The following is a 19,711-nucleotide window of genomic DNA, read 5'->3' as shown; positions in this document are numbered from 1 at the left end:
AAAGAGGCAGTGGAGCACCGGCATCTTTTGCTGTTGTAGGAGCGTGAAGCAGCTCAGAAGTTCACAGAATAGGTTACAACACCCGGCTGCCTCTTGCAAACCAAAACCAAGTGGCGAAAACAGCAAGAAATGGCAGTGGCTACAGCTGAAAGAACAGTCACCAGCAGGATGCTAACAGGGTCACTGTACTCTCTATATTTAAAACACACACACAAGACAGTGGAAGAAATGGAAGCAGTGTGTGAAAACATTAGGCTATGTTGCACAAGCTGAAATCTTTGGAGAGAAAAAAAAAAAGAATCAACATGTAAAGCATCTGGGAGGCTCAGAAAGAATTGAATATTGGCTGGTGCCAATAAGTCTGATTTCAGCTGAACAAGTGGATTTTGTTCATTCTTCTTTATAATCCCCTCATGGTTACATGTCAGGAAATTACCCCAGAAAAGCCTAAGAGTTTACTGTGAGGGGGTAAAGAGTTAGATCAAGATCCCCACTAACACCTTCTGGGGCAAATGAAGCTAATACTTCAGGATGAGGCAATGAATATTGAAAAGAACAGAGTCCTCTCCCTACACCGTGAACTCTTCCTAGCACTCTGATTTCTCAGCCTTTCAGACACAGGCATCATGAAAGGTAATCATCTCGCTGCAGATGTGCACATGTGCTCCAACGCAGTTGTCTGGGCTCCTTCCTTACTGGAAAGAGACAGGCACGTACCTCCAGAGCAGAGAGGACTGTCCCAGTGAGCTGTGACCCTCTGAAGTCACTAGAGAGCCTACCCGGTTAGGTTAGATTAGGAAGCCAATTTTAAAGGACCAAACTTTGGCAAGATGAAGCCCCTTCCCAGCCTAACTTGAGTTTCACCCCACCCAGCACAGAAAAAGCAGGTGCAGGATGTTTGCTCAGTTACACCAGATCCTCTAGCTAACTGTCAAAGCAGACTGCTGCATCGCTGCTACTGGATTCAGTTGCTGTTGCCATATTCGGTTTAATTTGAGTCTCTACGACAACTGCTCAGAAATTCAGAAAAGCTGGCTCTGATGCTAGGCTGCCACATCAGCCTGTGAAAACCGGTGGTCTGCACTTCTGTAGAATAAAGGCAGCAGCGTGTCATAGTTGGGCTGAGTTACATCCAAAAATCCCTTTGATTTTAGCTAAGCCAATAATACAGCCAAGTTTTCCTCCCCAGTACTTTTTCCTGCAGGCACCTGACTTTCAGATATCCCTACAAAAAAAATAGAAGGAAAAGAGAATTAAAAATTTATATAACAGCTTTTGCCTGGACAGAGATAACTAGAGTCTTAAAGATGGATATTTTGAAAAGGAGTGAGGCCCTTCACTAAAGGACTTCTAAAAAGTTACACCTATTTTTAAAGACAATGTCCAAATGCTTGGAAGATGAGAAGTAGCGTTCCAGTTGGGATTCCTAGAAGGAGAAAAGGAAGTTTGACTCTTTGAGAAAGATGCTTGTGCATCTCCACCTGTGCTGCGTGTTCTTTTGTGATGATCAGGTTCAAGTACAAGCCTGGGCTCAACTATTCAAGTTCTCAGCCCAAAGGACAATGAGTCACATGCTTCATTAAGAACTGCTGGCAAACTAAAGCTCTTGTCTTTCTTAAAACAAACAAGTAATCACACCCTCCCAAACATGCTAACGAGAAGGCTGCAAGAGCAAGCACTTAAAGGTGGAAAAACCAACCCACATAACTTTCACTGGCTTCATTTCAGAGGAGCTGGTGAAAGGAAAGCTTTTACTGTAGGCTGCTAAAGTTCTTTAAGTACGAGTGCATTCAGCCATTTTCTTCTCCCCAAATGATGCTTGGCCTGATAGAACAGCAGGTGGAAGTGCTAATATCCTGTCGTTCTCTTCCTCACTCTCTTACAAACCCATCTCGGAAATTGCTACTACCTCTGCTGGCTGATTCATCCATCTCACAGTCCTCTATAAACAGGTGCAGTTGGGCACGTTTAAAAAAAGGTTGGGTTTTTTTGTGGTTTTTTTTTTCAGGTGCCTAAAGTAAACGAAAGCAGAACTCATCAACTTTTAGAAAGAAATTTTCTATTAAAATACTAACAAGTGTTTTCTGTTAGAAAATAAAAGGAAAAAACATAATTATGTTAAAGAACGATAAAGATTGGTAAGATAAGTAGGTATTTTATTGGTGTTTTCTATAGAAATAAGGCTCAGCTGAAGACTTCTCCTGATCCTCCAAAAGATCAGGTCCTCAAGCCAAGCCTGTCAGTCCATGCTGGTTGCACATTGTTCATTCGCAGCCCTGACACACTCCATTTGGAGTCAATTTTGATACAAGCCATATAGAGTTTACGTACTGAGGTAACATCCAGTGCTGTCATTTTCCGTGCAACTAAATGTCAGCAAGAAATAGAATCTAAAATTGGTCTGTAACTATGGCAACTAATGAGCCATTCTAACTTGGAGTCCCCAAATCAAACATGTGACCATCAAGGGATTCATTCCAGTTTTAAGATGCTGATTTTCAGAGAAGAAAATATGTGGCTGCTTTTGCTGTCATGCGCATGAGATGTGTCAGCCTACAACCAGGCTGGGGGAGCTGGAGGAGGTTCAGGCAAACAACCAGGAGAAGCAGCTTCTTTCTTAAACTGGAATGAAAACCAGCCAACATTCTACTGATGCTAATCACACTGGATAAAGGCAAAACCCTTTGAAAAGAACAAAATATCAGTGATCACAGTAGTGTTTGTAATCATAGCACTGGGGAACAAAGCGTAAGCTCCGTGATGAAAAGTAATGTGTGTCTTGATTAGATTTTTTTTATTTCAATTTCAATAGGCATTTGGGATTGCAAAACTCAAAAGTCAAAAACACATCTGCACATGTGTATAAGAATAAATGTGGGGACAGCTCTGTAATTCTGGTAATAGGGAGGCTATTTCATCTCCCACGATCATATCTTTCTTCTCAGTAGCTGTTCAGAAAGGATCGTATATGCAAATTCTCCTCAACAGATCTTAAAAGATGCGCCTACAGCTAAGATGTCCCCATCTCTTTACCAGGGAACAGTGTATTTATTCCCTTTCATATCTGTGCCTGGAAACTGCCAGATGATCCTTTAGGGCCATGGCAGTCAAGTAAAGGCAGTTCCTTCAGAAGAAGTTGAAGGCTCTTCCAGGAGGGCTCCGCAGGTAAGGAGTTTCATGCACAGGTTCCTTCAAAGCCAGAATAGTGAGACAGAAACAGCTTTTCTTTTTTATTTTGTATTTTCTATGTATGCTCGACTACTACTTTTTAAATGGACAAACACTGCTCTTCCTTTCTGCCATGGGAGCTCAAGCTCTTGATGCCAGCACACAGTAGGAACAAATGACAAGAATCCACCGTACGAATGGAGTATATACTAAAGATATTTTGCCTGTGGTGCTACAACTACAAATCATTCAGCTGCTTCGAACAAGAAGCACTTTGACCATATGAAGTAACATCATTATTCAGGCTTTTTTCAGAAGACAGAAGAGAGATGGTGAAAGACAGACATAAATAAAGAAGTTATAAGCTTTCCAACATAATTTGAAAAGTGCATAGTTATTGTTATCAAATAAAGTTGAAGCTAAAATCATCTTGAAATTAATATTTAAAATAAAGGATCAGTATGCTCTTATACTACATTGAAAGGTTTAAGTAGCACATGTGTGTTCTAGAAACACACTGCAGCCCAGATCAGAAGAAAGGATGTTAAGGTGTCAGTCAAACCTTTAACAAAGGAACTGGAAGTTCTTACCAATTTTCTTTGAAGATTTTAAATCTAACAGAAACAAACAAACAAAAAGCTCACTAAATTATTTTGCCTACATATGTAAACATCACCTGACATTGTTTTTGAATATTGGCTTTCCTGGGTAGGGAAGGAAAAAAGAAAACCAGCATGAATTACAGCTTTTAATTTTGGAAACCATAAGTGCTGTTATCTCATAAAACAAGCTAAATTTGAAACAGTGAAAAAATAATTATAATCCTTGAAAGTTAGAACCATGAAACACTGTTTTGCTGTCTATTTAAAAAAAAAAAAAAAAAAAAAAAAAAAAAAGGCCTCTGAGAAAGACCAGTCAGAATACTTATTAAGGTCTGGAGCAATCAGTAAAGTGACAGGTCTGTCAGAAGAAAACAGTACTGGTGACAAACACATAACAAAAGAAAATTAACAACAACTGTGTGTGAATTTGCAGATGTGCATAAAGTGAAGCTATTTAAAAACAGAGTACTGCAGTTGTATCAATTCTATGGTCCCCACAAGATGCCACGCTCTACGGTACATGGATGGAAAGAACAGAGGATGCTTAAAAAACACCACATGATTTTGCCGTACAGACCATCTCTGGTGCTTTGTATGTGTGTCTATATTGCACTGTATTCCTCTTAAAGCAGCAAAGCCTTGGTGTATGACTAGAATTAGTCATAACAATCATCAAGAGATTATATGATGCGATGCCAGGGTTGCCATCAGAATGCTCCACAGAGGTTACTCGGGTGATTTACTGGAGAAAGGAGATCTATACTAAGATTTTTCTCTTTACCCAAGTCCTTCCGTCCACACTTACATTTTTAACAAAGCAGAATTATGGACTTGTATTCATGACAGAATCTGATGAGACCACATCCAGTTTAATTCCCTCCCTTTAGAGGGAAGCGATCAATTGGTTCAGCCACAGTGTTCTCTATTCATATGGAAAACACAGCTATAGAAGCAAAGCTATAACTCAGGAGAAATAATCAGAGAAACAGACAAAAGAAAGGCAAAGAAGCAAGCAGATTGAATTCTACTCTCATCAGGTGTTCCTGATACATCTCAAGTCACAAGGTCACCACCATCAACCAAGGTGGTAAAGAGACAACCAACGTAACATCCTAGGCGCAGCAGGAAAAGCCGACAGTGTTAATAACAAAAAGTATGACAAGGATGATAAGAGATAGAAAGTTGAGGCTCTGGATGCCTCATGCTTTCTCAAATCAGTTTTTACCTAATTAATTCATCTTCATCAGATCTGGGCCAGCTTAGCAACAGCAGTAATGCAAATTAATATCTTAGGGCTCTATACAGAAAAAAAGCTGTAAACCCCGTCCACCTACTGAGCAGCATCATGTCTTCATTAGTTTACTGGTGTTTAAAAAAAAAAAGAAAAAAAGAAAAAAATAAAGAAAACTTGCAAAGGCCCACACAAAGAGCAAACAGCATACCGTACCACATGAGACTGAGAAACAGTTATAGCAGGAAAAAAAAAAAAGGAAAGAAAAAAAAGAAGAAAAAAACCCACAAAACAATAAACTAGCTACAAACAGAAAATGCCTAAGTACTGCTGAAGGTATAGGAAGATGGTTTCAATACAGCCAGTGCCCTGTGTGGGCACAGCCACAGGGGCGACTGCAAGCATCTTTCAAAAAAGACTTCTCACCGTTTCTTTTCCTTCCTTCATCTTTTGTCACTTTTTGTGGTGCCATTACTTTCTGGAGGGAGCTCCGGCTGGAGCTGGGCTTTCCCGACCCGTTGCTGATGATGGAGCCATTCTGACTCGGGGACCGGCTGAAAGTAACCATAGCAACAAGGGAGGATGTGAGTTCTTCCTTATAAACCTCATTTCAAGGTTATTTCGTTCACACAGTTTGCATCACTGAGTTTTCAAGTCTGATTTTGTACCAAAAGAAGACAGAATATAAACTGCACACAGCAACATAGTAAAGGCAGGCACAGGGCGACAGTAGGAGAAAACAGGACTTCTCAATTAGTTCAGGGTTGATGGGCACCGAATGCAACTGCTCCTCATGCACAACCCCCACAATGACAGAAGCAGCACTGCAGAGGACAAAAAATCCTGTTACCAATTCAGTGTCATGTATACAGTTAAAATAAGCAGACCTTTGTTTTTGTATATATGGCTAAAGTAATTCCTTTATTATTTAGCCTGCACTTAGGCTCCGCTGTTTTGGCAGCCACAATGCAAAATTTTTTTTTGCATTGTAACTCGCTTTACACCTACGCACACACAATGCAATAAGAAAATTCTCCTTTTTTTTCTTTTTGCACATAATCCAGGTTGACCAGCACTGTTATTTGCTGAATCCCCTAAGAAAATGCTTGTTTTACTGAGCCACTGCATATCCTTGCCCTGAAACTGGTCCCCGCACAGGGGGAGGAGGGAGGGCAGAGTAGAACCGCTGCGGGCGCTCAGCCCCAACCAGGAGCAAGGACAGACTGAGCAGCGTAACTCCGGGTTGCACTGGGAGCAAGGTCCCAGCACCAGTCCTCTTCTTTTTGGGATGGGCAAATCACTCCTAATGCACAAGCTGGGAAAAGCAGGCCAAAGTAAAAAACGTTATATTTGGTGCTGCTCCACATCCAGGCATGATGTCAGGTTGTTTCTACATGTGAAAGTTGCCACAACAGGCATGAAAATGACCTACAGGACCCGTATAGTTACTCAGCACCTATCCATAGTCTGTGCTGAATTGTCACGGCCAATGGCAGGATAATGTAAAGAGGTCGCACTGGTGAAAAATATGGACTCAGTCACAAGGACTTCCATTTACCGAGCAAAAAAAAAAAATGTCACAGTGGCTGTATATCCAGAAAATGGTACTAAAGCAAAACAACTGTAAAAACCATCCTGTAAATTATTGCCAGTACTATACTGCCAGCCTGAAACATTCTTTTACCTCCAGTTCTGACTGCCCTGTCTGGTGTAAGTGGAGGCCATTTACTGTGGTCAGAACAGGAAAGGACAGAGAAGTAATTCTCAGGGACTCTCTTTTGAAGACAGCCTAGGTGGAAATATATATAATTTCAGACAGGCTCTTTCCAGCTACAGGGCTTTAGAAAAACTCAGCATGAACCCAGCTAGCTCATCCCAGCCTGAAGATTTTCTTCTGAAATTCAACTGAGAATAAATATTCTCGAAAAGCAGTGTTTCTCCCCTATAAACCCATCTGTCACTGCTAATGACTAAGCCCAGCCTACTAAAAAAAATCATCCAGGGACAGACCAGCACCTGCAGAAACTCTGCTGCAGTTGCCAACACAGAAAAGAAGTGACCACAGGTAGCTTGCGCTATGATTTCTGCTACCACTAATCAAAATATTCATTCTTTTTTAAGTGGCCATCAGATTATTAACTGTGAAGTTGCCTTCAGTGGTAATATCAGAGAAGATATTCTGAGCAGTTATCAGCCACTTCATGGCAGTCTGATTTAAATTGACCTTTCCAGGCTGCAAAGTATCCTGGATGAAAAAGCAAATATGTAAAGGTCAAGAAATATTTCTTCATCTTCAGAAACCATTAAACTCCATCCCCAGACACAGTTCCTGGGAATGAAAAAAGGCTACCATTCCGCATGTTCTCACTCGCTCAAGTAATCACCCTGAAGGAGGCAACACTACCTCTGAGTTATTTGCTTAGAAAGGCACCAAGGTTCAACACATTTTATAATGAGAACAACTTCCCTGTGAATTCCTGGATCAAGTTCGCTTATCGATGTTTGTTTAAAATTGCGCAGATTAAGCAGAGGGGGATTTCTGCACTCATTCAATGGATAGTGAAGTGCTTAATCGCTTTTGTTAGAGGATTAATTAGTAAGGCTTGTTTATGTTTTGTGCATGTATTTACACATGGCTTTGGAAAGGCTTCAAAATATTTTAAAGAAGAAATCCTGCAAAACTTCACCAGCACCAGCAGCCCCAGCCGGTGTCATGGCCATCTTCCATTTCTCTGTTCATCAGAGGACGGGAGACTCCCAAAGGGATGAGTGCTGTTTGGTGCACACAGACTATACAACCTGACTCTTGTGGGTCAAGCGATTTACGGTGTCAACCACAAGGTGCTGACATTTAAGGGCAGAATAAGTTTACACCAAACCCAGTGAAGCCAGGAACCGGGGGAGTTCTCAGCTGGCTTACTCCTCTGTTGGCACGCCCCGCAGACAACTTTCTCCATATTCCAAGTGATTTACTGTACAACCAGCAAAGTATGCCAAACCAGACGCCAGCTCAGGATCCTTCTGTTCCCACTTTTCTGTAGGGAAAACCTCAGCTTATGACCAACGGGGAGGTCTACCTGCCACGACAAGCAGCAGCACCAAGTCCTCCAGCCCTGCTCCTTCCAGAGCAGCACCTCTCACCGCTGCAGATGGCTCCAGCGCATCCCTGTCACGGCATACAGCAATATTGTGCCAAGGTTTCCAAACGTTTCCATTACTCCAGAGGGGCAAATATCATTGTGCAAAGTACAAGATGAGGTGACTCAGCTATGAGGACTTGATTTTCTATAGAATTTCTGTGCACTAGCCAGGTACTCCTAAGTTAAAGTCCCTTCAAGAGGCAAGGACCATGTAATGTCAGCAAATTAGACAGCTGTTACCCCTATTCAGGCTCCTTACTTAACAGTTTTATTTTTCTCTCTTCCCTCCAGTATCATTCTTCCACAATAAAATGTTGATGATCCTCTGCTTGAAATTAATTTCAAGGAGAGCGAGACAAGGAAAAATGAACTTGAAGCACACACAGCAGCTAGGATAAAGGGATAATCTACTTCCCTTGCCTGAGATGACCAAGATGAGAAATCATGACCTTCAGCTATTCTGATGATGGTTTAGGGTAGACATGAGGTAAAACTTCCTAACGGGAAAGGCAGTGAAGAACAGATTGCTTGAGGAGGCTGTGATCAACCCACCACTGGAAAACTTTAAAAAAAAGTGGGATAAAGTTGAGGCAGGGGTATATTTGACCCTGCATGGGAGAAGACAAAGAGGCAGGTAGCTTCCTGGGGACCTTGAATCTGTGATCCCACAACCCTGTAGACTTACTACGATGCAACTGCAAACCTGTGACACTTTAGCCCAGACATGGATGTTATGTAGTCTGTTCTTACACTCTCAAAAGTTTTGTCCTGCTGTAAATGCTTTGGATCTAAAGGACTTCCAAAATTTAATGGATGTTTAGGGTTTGCCTTTCTGCTGATGAAGACATTGGTTCCAACTCTGGAGTGGCAGAGTCTGTCAGTGGAGCTACAGCAACTTACAGTGTCTAAGGTCCTGTCTTTGGGTTCATTTCAGACATGATTGGTGTTTGCGCTCCAGATCCCATATTTCATTTGGGTTCTTCTCTTGTACAACACCAGCACGCATGTGAGAGCCACTTCCCATTTACCTCCCCTACAATCTGTGAAGACTTCACTTTATCTTGTATTTTGCAGTAATCTTACCCATCCAGCACAGACCAGCGTTATGCCAAGAATTCATCATGGAGGAACCATCTGCCGCGCACAGAGCCTGGGTGCCAAACCTTACAGCTTCTTCCTAAGCAACCAGCAGCATGTACCCTATTCCACCCCTGTGCGGAAACATGCCAGACCGTACCTTTTCCTCGTTTCATTGGATTTGGCGGTTTTGATGGTGCTCCCATCCTGAGTAATTTCTCTCTCCTGGGAGGCAGGAGCATCTCTAACCGGAAGTGGAAGTACAACAGTCTCCTGAGTTACAGGTAAAACCTCATCTTCAGCTCCCTGCTGACCTAAGTGTTGCTTGGCATAGTCAAAGCCTTGTACTGGCTGCAAAAAAAAACAGGAGGGAAAAAAAAAAAAAAAAAAAGACATTTCAAGCATGTGTCATATGTTAATATATAATTTCCACTTCGATATAAAATTTTCCACTACCCTTAACTTCTTTAATTACGTAAGTGACAGGTAAAAATATGTAGATTGCCATATGAGTGCCAAACAAACCAATTCCACATGTTTAAAATATGTGGAATTCCACACATTTTAATTCCGTTCCACATATTTTAAACATGACCAGTAAGTACAAAATTGATCTTGGCTACCTTCTCTTATCCTACCATAACATTCCTAGAAATCCCTTTAACAGACAATGGAAGAATGAGCATATGGAAGAAAAAATTAGGCAGGAATAAAATAAGACCATACAGCAAATAGAAAACTTTGACAAAAATCAGGTGTTTCCTAAGAGAAAGGGAGTAACTTGTTCCAAATCAAGACCATGTAAAAGGTACGCATCAAAGTTTCATGGGCAACGTTTTCTAGGAAAGGATTTTTTTCTGATCAGTGATATTATATTTCCCCTGGCTTGCAAGTTGCCTACTGGGAAGGTTGTTACTGACTTCACTTGTTTCTCCTGGGAAGTGGCATTTGCAGAAGCCTTGCAGCCAGGCAGCCAAGCCCGTGTGCCCAGCCTCTCCTTCCCCCAAGCCCGGCCGGGGTTTCCCTGCTGCCTCCGCAAGGAAAAAGCAGAACCAACATACGCCTTCTGGGCAACACAGCCACGGAAAGCGAAGTTCTCTTAAGGAAAAAATACAAAAAATTTAGCAAACTGAAATTTCCCAACTGCATTTTCTATTGGGGGAATTAAAAAAAAAAAAAAAAAAAGAAAGAAAAAAAGGGAGAGGGGGGGAAAAACAGAAACAAACAAACAAAAAACAACCAAAAAACCACACAAAACCAACCTCCATTTTCTATCAGAAAAAAAGAAAAAATATATGAAAAATAAATGACTCAAAGAAATTCCTGACCACCTCTGGAAAAAAATATAATACATAAAAATGTTCTTGCTACACTAAATTGAATAAATTTACCAGAACCTGGGAAGATGCTCTTCCTGAAGTACAATGACTACTGCCAGAATGCTAAAAAAGCAACATGAAACACTTCAAAGGTGAGCAGCAGTGATTTTAACCCTCAAGCATACTTTGGGAAACACATAGAATTAGACAGTTAATAACTGAATAGCCTCTCTCAGGTTCCTGTCATGTTGTCATTGAATATTTTGGTTCCAGAAAAAAATCAGCTGGATAAAAAAATTTGCTGATGGCACAGAAAAAGGATGAGCTCTGAAAAAAACATTTTCTCTTGTTCTGTCCCTTACTAAATCTGGGTTATAGCTATAAATACAGATGCATTTCATAGGCGATCTCAGTCTGAAAATAATGGAGCTGTCTTCTGGTTTTTAAAACAAGACAAAACATGCTTTTTGTTTATGGGGATCTGCATTGCATTTCCAATCTCCGGTTTGAACTGAGGCAGATGATTTCTAATGTGCTCCTGTACTTCACTACTCTGGAAATAGCTTCATTGAATTAAGATGACACTAGCTGGGCTAATGCTGATTTGGGAGAGCAGAGGTCTCCACGCATTACCACGATGGGACTTGCAACATATCAGAGAAATGCCAATTTTCCATCACCACCCCATGGCAAGTCATGATGATATCGCCCCTGACAGAGCCTTCCGCTTGCCCTCCTCTGAAAGCAGGATACCACAAAAGCAGCCACCAAATTAGCTACAAAGGGAGGAAATGAAGGAAGAGAAGGGAATTAAGACAGGGGAAGCAGAGGCTAAGTAAAGGACAGCTAGGATGAACTGCTGCCCGACAGCCTAGAGAGTAATATTTTTAACCAAAAGGATGCTTTGCGACCTTATCCTCTGTATTAGTCAAGACCCTCCCAGATATTCTGCAAAAAAAAGTAACAAAAGAGAAAAGCTGATTAAATCAGTTATTTCTCCCTCCATGCCTTTGAAAGAGTAGAAGTTTCAACTTATACTTCCTATCTTAATTTTCTTTTTTTAATAAGTAACAAAACCAAACAAAAACAAACCAGAAGCAGCAGAACATAAGAATTACTAAAGAACTCTGCAGAGTCCCAGCTCGGATCTGCCAAAGGGAGAAAATGAAGGATTATTTTAATCTGAGTTCTACTTACCACCATCTCTAGTAATAAAGTGCACTAAAGGAAGAGCTGAAAAAGCCATCCTCATCAGCAGACATATTGTGTTAAATAAAATTTGATCTTGGAACCCTGCTCTGTAAAAGCCCACAGGAGCAGATGGTTTTACCACTCCTGAAGGGAACTGGCAAGGCTAAATCATGATCAGGCACTGCTGAAGCACTGCAAGCATAGATGTCCCATACAGCCAAAATACTGAGAAAGACCTAAGGACTGGGATTTCAATATTGTTTTTGAAATAATAAATTAATGATGAGACCATTAAATTACGTTGCCTGGCAAGGGGCAGATTGAATATAGGGGGTTGTTTCCAGGACTTTTTTCCTTGTAATGATCATAAAAAGAGACATTGATATTTTAAAAAAGCAAAAAAATAAAATAAGAAGGAAAAAAACCAAAAAGCAAAAAGGATGATTGGTCCCTCCCCTCTACACGTATACATCGGCAGTTTCTCCCATCTGATCTTTTTTTTTGCCATGCCCTTTATCAAATTGTTAGTGGTTGTTTTCTCATGGCCTGCAGTATTTGCTTTTGCTTGCGGGTCTTAGACTGCAGATCTTATCTCTGTTTACCTGCAAGCTTGCTCTTTCATGCTCTAAAAGAAAGGAAAGGTGACAAATCAGATTACAGCCTTTAAAAAAAGCATGCTGTGAATTAGAAAGCAAGGGAGGTAAAAGCGAACATCTATCCAAAACCCCAAGGTAAAAAACAGTTGCTTAAAATAAAAACAGCATTGGAAGAACATTAAAATAAATTCCCACCAGAATTTCACCAATTTGAATTTAGCCTACTTTTAATATTACAACTGGAGAGCCAATTGAAAAAAATAGTAACAGTCCCTTTCCCCTGCAACTCAGTCCAGATGTCCATGACTGCTAAGGTAATTCAGAACAGCAACACAATTCCCAAGAAAGATATTCTGAACTACACTGCGTACGAGAGGTCATTTTTTAAACTTCAGTTACGTAGCCTTCAGCCTGTTACAACAAAACAAGTCATTCCTTAATTACCAGGCGCAGGCAGCAATCCTGCTGCTATGTCACATCACCTCCCCCAGCTACAGAAGGATATTTGAGGCTAAACGTTTCATTACCCCTCCGTGCTGCGTTCGTGCATCCTATCCCGCTGGCACGGGACGGAGCCTCCGGAGGGACATGGCAGGCAGCTCTGCTCTGCGAGGACCTGCAGCCTCCTGCTACTCCCAGCAGCAACAGGACTGCAGCAATGAACAGGCAGCTCCTCTCTGCCAGTCCCCTTGGTACAGGACTTTTGGCATCCGAACACACAGGATGGCACCACTGAAAACAACATCAGCTGAAATCCAAGGCTGGGGGTATCCTATGTTCTTCTCTTTTCCTTTCTACACAGTTTGCCAGGTGTTCAAAAGGTAATCACAAATTGCTCCAGTGATTCAACAGCAAGTCTCAGACGCACAGAAACAAAATATTAAAGCTGCTTCTTAAACTAAAAATCGCTTTGCTGTGACTCCACTTAGAGAACAGAGTCAGCATCAATCAAGCAGTCTCAGGCACTTTGTTAGCCATGAAATAAAATATATTCATTTAAAATGTGATATAGAGATGTGTTCGTCAGCTGTTTGTATTGCCACACTGCATAAAATGTAGCAATTACAGTTCAAGTAATTACCACTATCCCTGATATCCCTCATGCTGAAATTAAAAACAAGACTAAAACTGTTCTTTTCCAAATGACCTTATTTCATTATCTTTCCAAAACACAGCTCTTTGCTTTATTTTACATAAAGATGCTGAAATCAGGAATGACAAAACCAGTAAACCAGTCCATTCCCAATCCCACTGAAGAATTTATTTTCCACAGTCTATATACCAGCATATACTCTTAATCAGACCTGGCTGAACCTTTTTGATAGAGCCATCATTGTGAAACTAAACGGAAAGCAGTTTAGCTTTCACTTTTAAATGCATCACTTTTCATATAATGAATTAAATGAATTTTTATGGAGTCTCAAAATATACTAAAAAGGGGAAATGCACTCTAGAAGCGGACCTCCCACACTTCAACTGCAAATGTGAGCAAGTCTGCAGGGAAAACTCCTGAAATTAGTATAGTGTGGATGCTGGGAGCTCAGCAGCAATTATTTTGTTCTGCAGATCCAACTCCGGCCTGATGACATTGACTGATGATGCAAATGTAACCTGACTGAACAGGTTTTAAGCTGACTATGTATCTTATAGCCTGATTAAATCTGATTTCTCAGGAAAAGTCAAAATTCAGCTTTTTCTTTTTAGAATGACAACTATGGATTCAAATATTAAAATACATTTAAGTTTTTTCTGTGCTGTAGCTTGAACCAGCAGTGGATGTTTTTAAATAGCAACTTTCTTTAGCTGTAAAGCATCCCATAACGATGGTCAGCTCAAAACAACATACTATTTTAGCCTCATTTTGTACTTTAACTGGGACTAAGATCACATTTAAGAAGAAGCAAGTGGTACGTAGTATTTGCAACAGCCCCTAATAAAGTAGGATTTGCATTTTAGAGGTTTCAATGGGACGTTATATGATATCGCTGCAGTGGTATTAATTTTTGTTTGTGTTTGTGATATTGCTCGTTTCACTTTTGCAGATCTATTCTTAACACTAGTTTGATAACATCAAAAAAATAGATGAACATACTGGAACCAAAATGGAAATGTCTTTTTCACATACTTTTTGATACAAATGTCTTTGTCCAGCTGGCACCAGCTGCACCCATCTGCAACTAACCTAAGATGAGGAGAAAAGAGCTGTCATATGCATCATGCCTGCCTTCAGCTCTCCCTCCAATCTACATTTTTCAGCAGAAGCAACAGAGCTGAAATCACAATAATCCTGCTGTCTGTAGCGTTAAGAAACCAAAGAAAAAAATCTATCATTTCAATCCCGTGCCAATGAAGAAGAACAAAGCCAGCTAAAAAGGCAAAGGAACAGTGGACTTACACACAGGCTCTGTAGGCTAGAAACCCCTCACTTTAGGTGGCTCTAAGAGCCATTTAGTAGCATTGAGATGGCAAACTTTTTTTCACTGCAGAGGCAAATTAGTATTCTGTGACATTTTTCTGTTAGGAAGTCAAACTGGAAATGCATTTGATTTGGGGAAAAAAACATCTTATAATTGATATGGGTTCGTAACTTCAAGGAAAATATAACCATTTGAACCCAACCAACAATACCCACAAATAAATTAGGAAGTTCAAGACATCTGAAAATAAAATAGCAGTGGGAAAAGCTTTCTGAAAAAATTCAAAGAACATCTTTCCTGGATTAGCAGCTGGGTGAACTCCTGGTTAGGACCAGGTCTGAACTGCTGCCAGAGCCCAGAGCTTCAGCCGTTGCCACTTGAGCAGGTAGGAGCAGCTCAGGCCATGGGTCTGAGGATGAGGTCCTATGGGAGACGTGCTGCTGGCACGGCTTAAGCATAACATCCCATTTCCCCAACTTTCTGAAGGAAGCAACTGCCCTGAGCAAAGGCTACTCAGCCCTAAGGGCTCAGCGCCTTACATCCCTGCATATCCCTTGTTCCGTCACTGCTGCCTTCACGGCCAGGGGTGAGCTGCAGCAGAAGGTGGCGCATCCCAAGTAAAACAGACAGGCGATTGCTGTGACCGGTGGTATCAAGGAAGACAAGTGCAAACATCCAACTTCTGAGTAACAACCATTTCAATTCCAAATCCCTCAACTACATCTCGCAGAGGAACAGGTAAACCCTCAGAAAGCAAACAGACGTGGTGGATCTAGTGATCGATCAGTCACTCACTTTAGCTCTCTGAGGCAGGTTCATCATGGTGTCCGGTTTGAAGTCGTTCTTGTTCTTCCTGCAGAGCACCGCTGTGATGATGATGATGATAACTGTAACCACAGCAATGGGAGCCAGCACCGCTGCAATGATCCACAGGTTGTTGGGGGGGTTCTTCACCACAGCTACAGAAAATTGCAAACCAAGGTGGTTAAGTCTCACCGCGCAAACGCAAGATTTAAATTGTTTCCAACACAGCCTTCAACTGCCTCTATATAATAATTAGTATAAAAGGATTTGTTAGTAATCTAGCTATAGCCTTGTCTTCCTTAAGTAAAAAAATGAATCAGCAACACTGATCAATTCAAAAATCCCTGGTCTCTCTTCTCTTAGTTACATGCAAAAGCAGCCATCAACACCCAGGCCCAGTTAGATGCAATATTAGGTATCACTCCACTGGTTCATTTACAGACTAAAGAAAAAAGGATGCCAGTAATAAATCCTTAATTATTTTTCAAACACTAAACCAGCTTATAGTAAGGTAGCACGTGTGTCAAAAGTGTACACATGAAGTGCATACCCGGTGTCAAAGACATACGCGCTCAGCAAGAGTAAAGTGGCAGAGCTTTTATAAAAACAGTGAAGTTATAAGCACACTAATAGTTGTTATCGATACCAACAGGGCAATACGAAAAGGCTCCTCTTGTGCTCTAGAAATACTTTATCATAGCTAAGGTCAAAATGAATCCATCATTTTTGAAGGAGGGGAAATGTGATTGGAAAGACCTACTTGCAGATATACTAGTAATGGCACCAGGAAAAGGGTGCATTTCAGAAACACAATGATGCTAAAGCATTTTAGATTTCATTTTATCAGAATAAAGTCTATTAGCATAAACCTTCAACTTGTACACACATAAGAGATCCTCCTGTGACACATCCCTGGTTCTCTCATCTCATTTCTTTCTGGAAAAAACACCAGATAAACTCCTTACGATGCTGAATTTTGTTTCAGCGAAGTATTCTGTGGGCTTCACCATGCTATCTCTATTTATTTTCCCATACCACTGGTTTCTGGCATGGACAGGCTATTGTGAGAATACCAGCGTAAAGCAGCCTTTCCCATTTCCTAGGGAACTAGCGCTTCCAAATGTCATTGAGCTTATTAGCCGTCAGAGGCACTCAGCATCTTTCAGGATCAGACTTCAAACGCATACCGTCTTGTTTAGCAGCAGTTACAAAAGCCAGCTGAAAGCCTGTCAGAAGCTCCAGCCTAGTTTTTTGTAGATCTACAACTTTTTGCAAAGCCATTGTAGTTTGTTGGGTGATGTAGGAATAGCACTGCTGGGTACACATCTTGCACACAGTGTAACAGTAGCCACACGCTACTAAGTCTGTCCAAAACGCCAGGTTGAAGCCTTTCAAGATTCACTTTTCAATGGACAATAAATTGCACAATTCCAAATTATTGACTTTGACATATAGCTGGGGTATGAAAGGGCTGTGGGGAAGGAAACTGAATCTGAATTTTATCAGATAACCGTAATTTTAATTACAAGACTGCTGTTGTGGGAGCAGCAAACAGTTGTTGAAAAATGGTACTTCTACTTTTTAGGGAATGCAGAGGCAGCTATGACCTTATGGCTAATAGGACAGGCATTTATGAATCCTGGCTTACAGCTTTAATTCAGCTACCAGCTTCCAGTGTGACCTTGAGTAAGTCAATCCACAGTTCATTCAGCTCAGTAAGACTTCAGCAGATTTTGAAGCAAGCCTTTCATTCTGCTATAACTCTGTCCCTCATTTATAAAACAGGAACATCCATATTTTTTGTTGTTATTCATCTGTCTTGTCTAACCAGACTATGAGCTCCTGAGGGTAGATGTCTTTTCTTACTGCATTTTGGTACGGAATTTTTCACTCTGCTGTAACAGAAATAATGAGTAAAAATGAAGTGCACACAAAGTATTTTCTTTGGGAATACAAAGACAGCCTACAAATACCATGTCCAAAATGAAAAGAATTTATTTTTTCCATAATAAGGTATAAAGATAGCACTACCTCCTACATTTCAAATACTTAGCTTCAGAATCTCTGTTACCCAGGGTCATAATTTCAATTTCTGTATATTCTCTTCTTACAGTACTCCGTGCATATTTAACTTGTATGAAAATCTACAGATGAACAAGGCTGCCTTATGGGACCATGAAAGTACAAAGTTAGAACATGAGCAGCAGATGTCACAGTTACCTAAATACCCGTACAAATCACACAACTGCACAAAGAGCTAGGAAAGTGCTATGTATTATCTATAGCTGCTTTAGCAAAAATTACTTTAAGTAAGTGTTGTCATGGAAAACAAAGCCATTTAGAATGTAAATGTTAGACCTTATGGAGCAGGAATGGAGGTCCCCAGGTTCAGTCCAATTAAAGTCAGTAACAGACCATGATCAAATCAAGGATCGGGTACAGTATATAGTGCATTCTCTGGAAATTATATCATACTTTAATATTTTAACTCAATCATATGTTTATGGATGATATGTCAATTAGTTATACAGTGGTCCCTTCTTTTCCTATCACAATTACGTGCAATTATTTCAATAGCACTGCTCTTTCAGGCAGAAATAATGGCACCGGGGGTCCCGTTTTATATCCTGTTTAGCCAGTAAGGAGATCCAGTAAAGAAGTCCATTATATAATTTTAATTCCATTTGGATAAATACCTAGAGCAACAGGAGCAATTCAATTAGCTAAAGGTATAGATTCATACATTAAGCTGTTATTGCACAAAAAAAACCCTCCAAGCTGTACCACAGGTTTATTCACGACTGTGGGTCAACTATGCAGGAATATTAATTTATTTTTTTTATTATTTTTTTTAAAGAAAACACCTGTGGCCACAATCACTCAGGCACTGATGCAAGTCTTAAAAGAGAAATTTGAAAACGCTTTACTTTTCAAGGACAGATTACTTTTTTGGCCACATTATTCTGAATGATACTATCATATCTTGAATCTGAAAAATGTCCATGCACACAAATAGTTCTGTTCACCTCCACTTTTCTGATTTGGGTCTAAACATCATCTTTAACAAACATGTGGTGCGCTTTACAAATTTCTTAGTTAAAATGATTATTTTAAAAAAATAATCCTTTTGGGATAGAAATAATCTGCATTATTATGAACCAGTCAAAAATAAGGGACATCTTGATAGCCCTCCACATTTTCCTTTGGGCTAAGTTATTTATTAGCAGTTTAGCTGTGGTAGCCATTAGTTTGTGACGTCATGCTTTCATTAGCATCAGAATTAACTCTGACTTTACAGTTCCATAAAGTTGTTCAGTTCATAGAACCGTATGTGTGTAAATTAGTTGTACATTAGATCTACCAGTGACTGGCTAAATAAATAGGCATACAGCTTTGATTTACCACGATGAAGGCTTAGCCTGTCCCCCACAGGCAAAAGAGCAACCCAACCTCAGCAGCTGCTCAGGAAGATGCACCTGACATTTCCCGTGTGATCAACGGAAGCTCCCCACACCTACACTGGTGTTTTTAGAAACAAAAGAAAAAACAAAAAAAGAAGAAGAAATAAAAGACTGAACCCTCAGAATTTTTAAAGGAACTCTTACGATCAGCTTGAACTTGAATAACATAACCCAGTGTCAAGGCCATCCGCTGGGAGTCAACAGTACTCAAAATTTTGGCAGCTGCAGTGCCCAGCAAAGGTTTCCCGTTGTATAAAGTATAGTATGTCAGTTCAGCTGGCTCCTTGGGTCCTGGGATACGTTGGATTTTTACCATCTTTCAGTGGGAAAAAGAAGAAAAAGGAAAAAAAAAAAGAAAATGAGAGAAAGAAATAAACTGTGTTCATATCGTTCCACTGCAAAATCTGCCCGAAGCTACTTGAAGGCAACGCACGCAAGGGAACTCCTTCAATACCCAGTATAAGCATAAACCCCATGCAAATATTCTCACAGGATTAGAGCTTCTCCCCTTGATAACCCAGGCTATTAAGATTAGCGAGGACTGACTGCTGCCTTCAAAAAGTTTAAACCTAATCCCAAGGTAAAACCCTATGTTAGAGAAAAGCACACAGTAAAAAGGAGGAAAGGACAAATGTTTGGACATTACAGTCCTCTGTAAAGAAGGAATTCCTAAAATCTGTACTAACATTGAAAAATACACTTTAC

General features: G+C 40.5%; 1 protein-coding gene across 3 annotated transcripts in view; it reads right to left on the bottom strand.

Moving 5' to 3' along the window:
- Positions 1–19,711, bottom strand: part of KIAA1549L (KIAA1549 like) — a 137,378-nt gene that overhangs the window by 43,424 nt on the left and 74,243 nt on the right. For all 3 annotated transcript variants that reach the window (XR_003561508.2, XM_055722950.1, XM_027810442.2), the window contains 4 exons: positions 19,151–19,322; positions 15,537–15,700; positions 9,379–9,569; positions 5,428–5,555 (listed from right to left, as the gene is read on the bottom strand). Coding sequence is in view for 2 of the 3 variants with exons in the window: in XM_055722950.1 (XP_055578925.1) it covers positions 5,428–5,555; positions 9,379–9,569; positions 15,537–15,700; positions 19,151–19,322 (655 nt within the window). In the remaining variant the exon portion in view is untranslated. The remainder of the gene's footprint in view (positions 1–5,427; positions 5,556–9,378; positions 9,570–15,536; positions 15,701–19,150; positions 19,323–19,711) is intronic.

Source organism: Falco cherrug, chromosome 10 (genome assembly GCF_023634085.1).
Source record: "Falco cherrug isolate bFalChe1 chromosome 10, bFalChe1.pri, whole genome shotgun sequence".
Taxonomy (NCBI): domain Eukaryota; kingdom Metazoa; phylum Chordata; class Aves; order Falconiformes; family Falconidae; genus Falco; species Falco cherrug.
The sequence above is the reverse complement of the archived record's forward strand: the minus strand, read 5'-3'. Positions and strand labels throughout refer to the sequence as shown.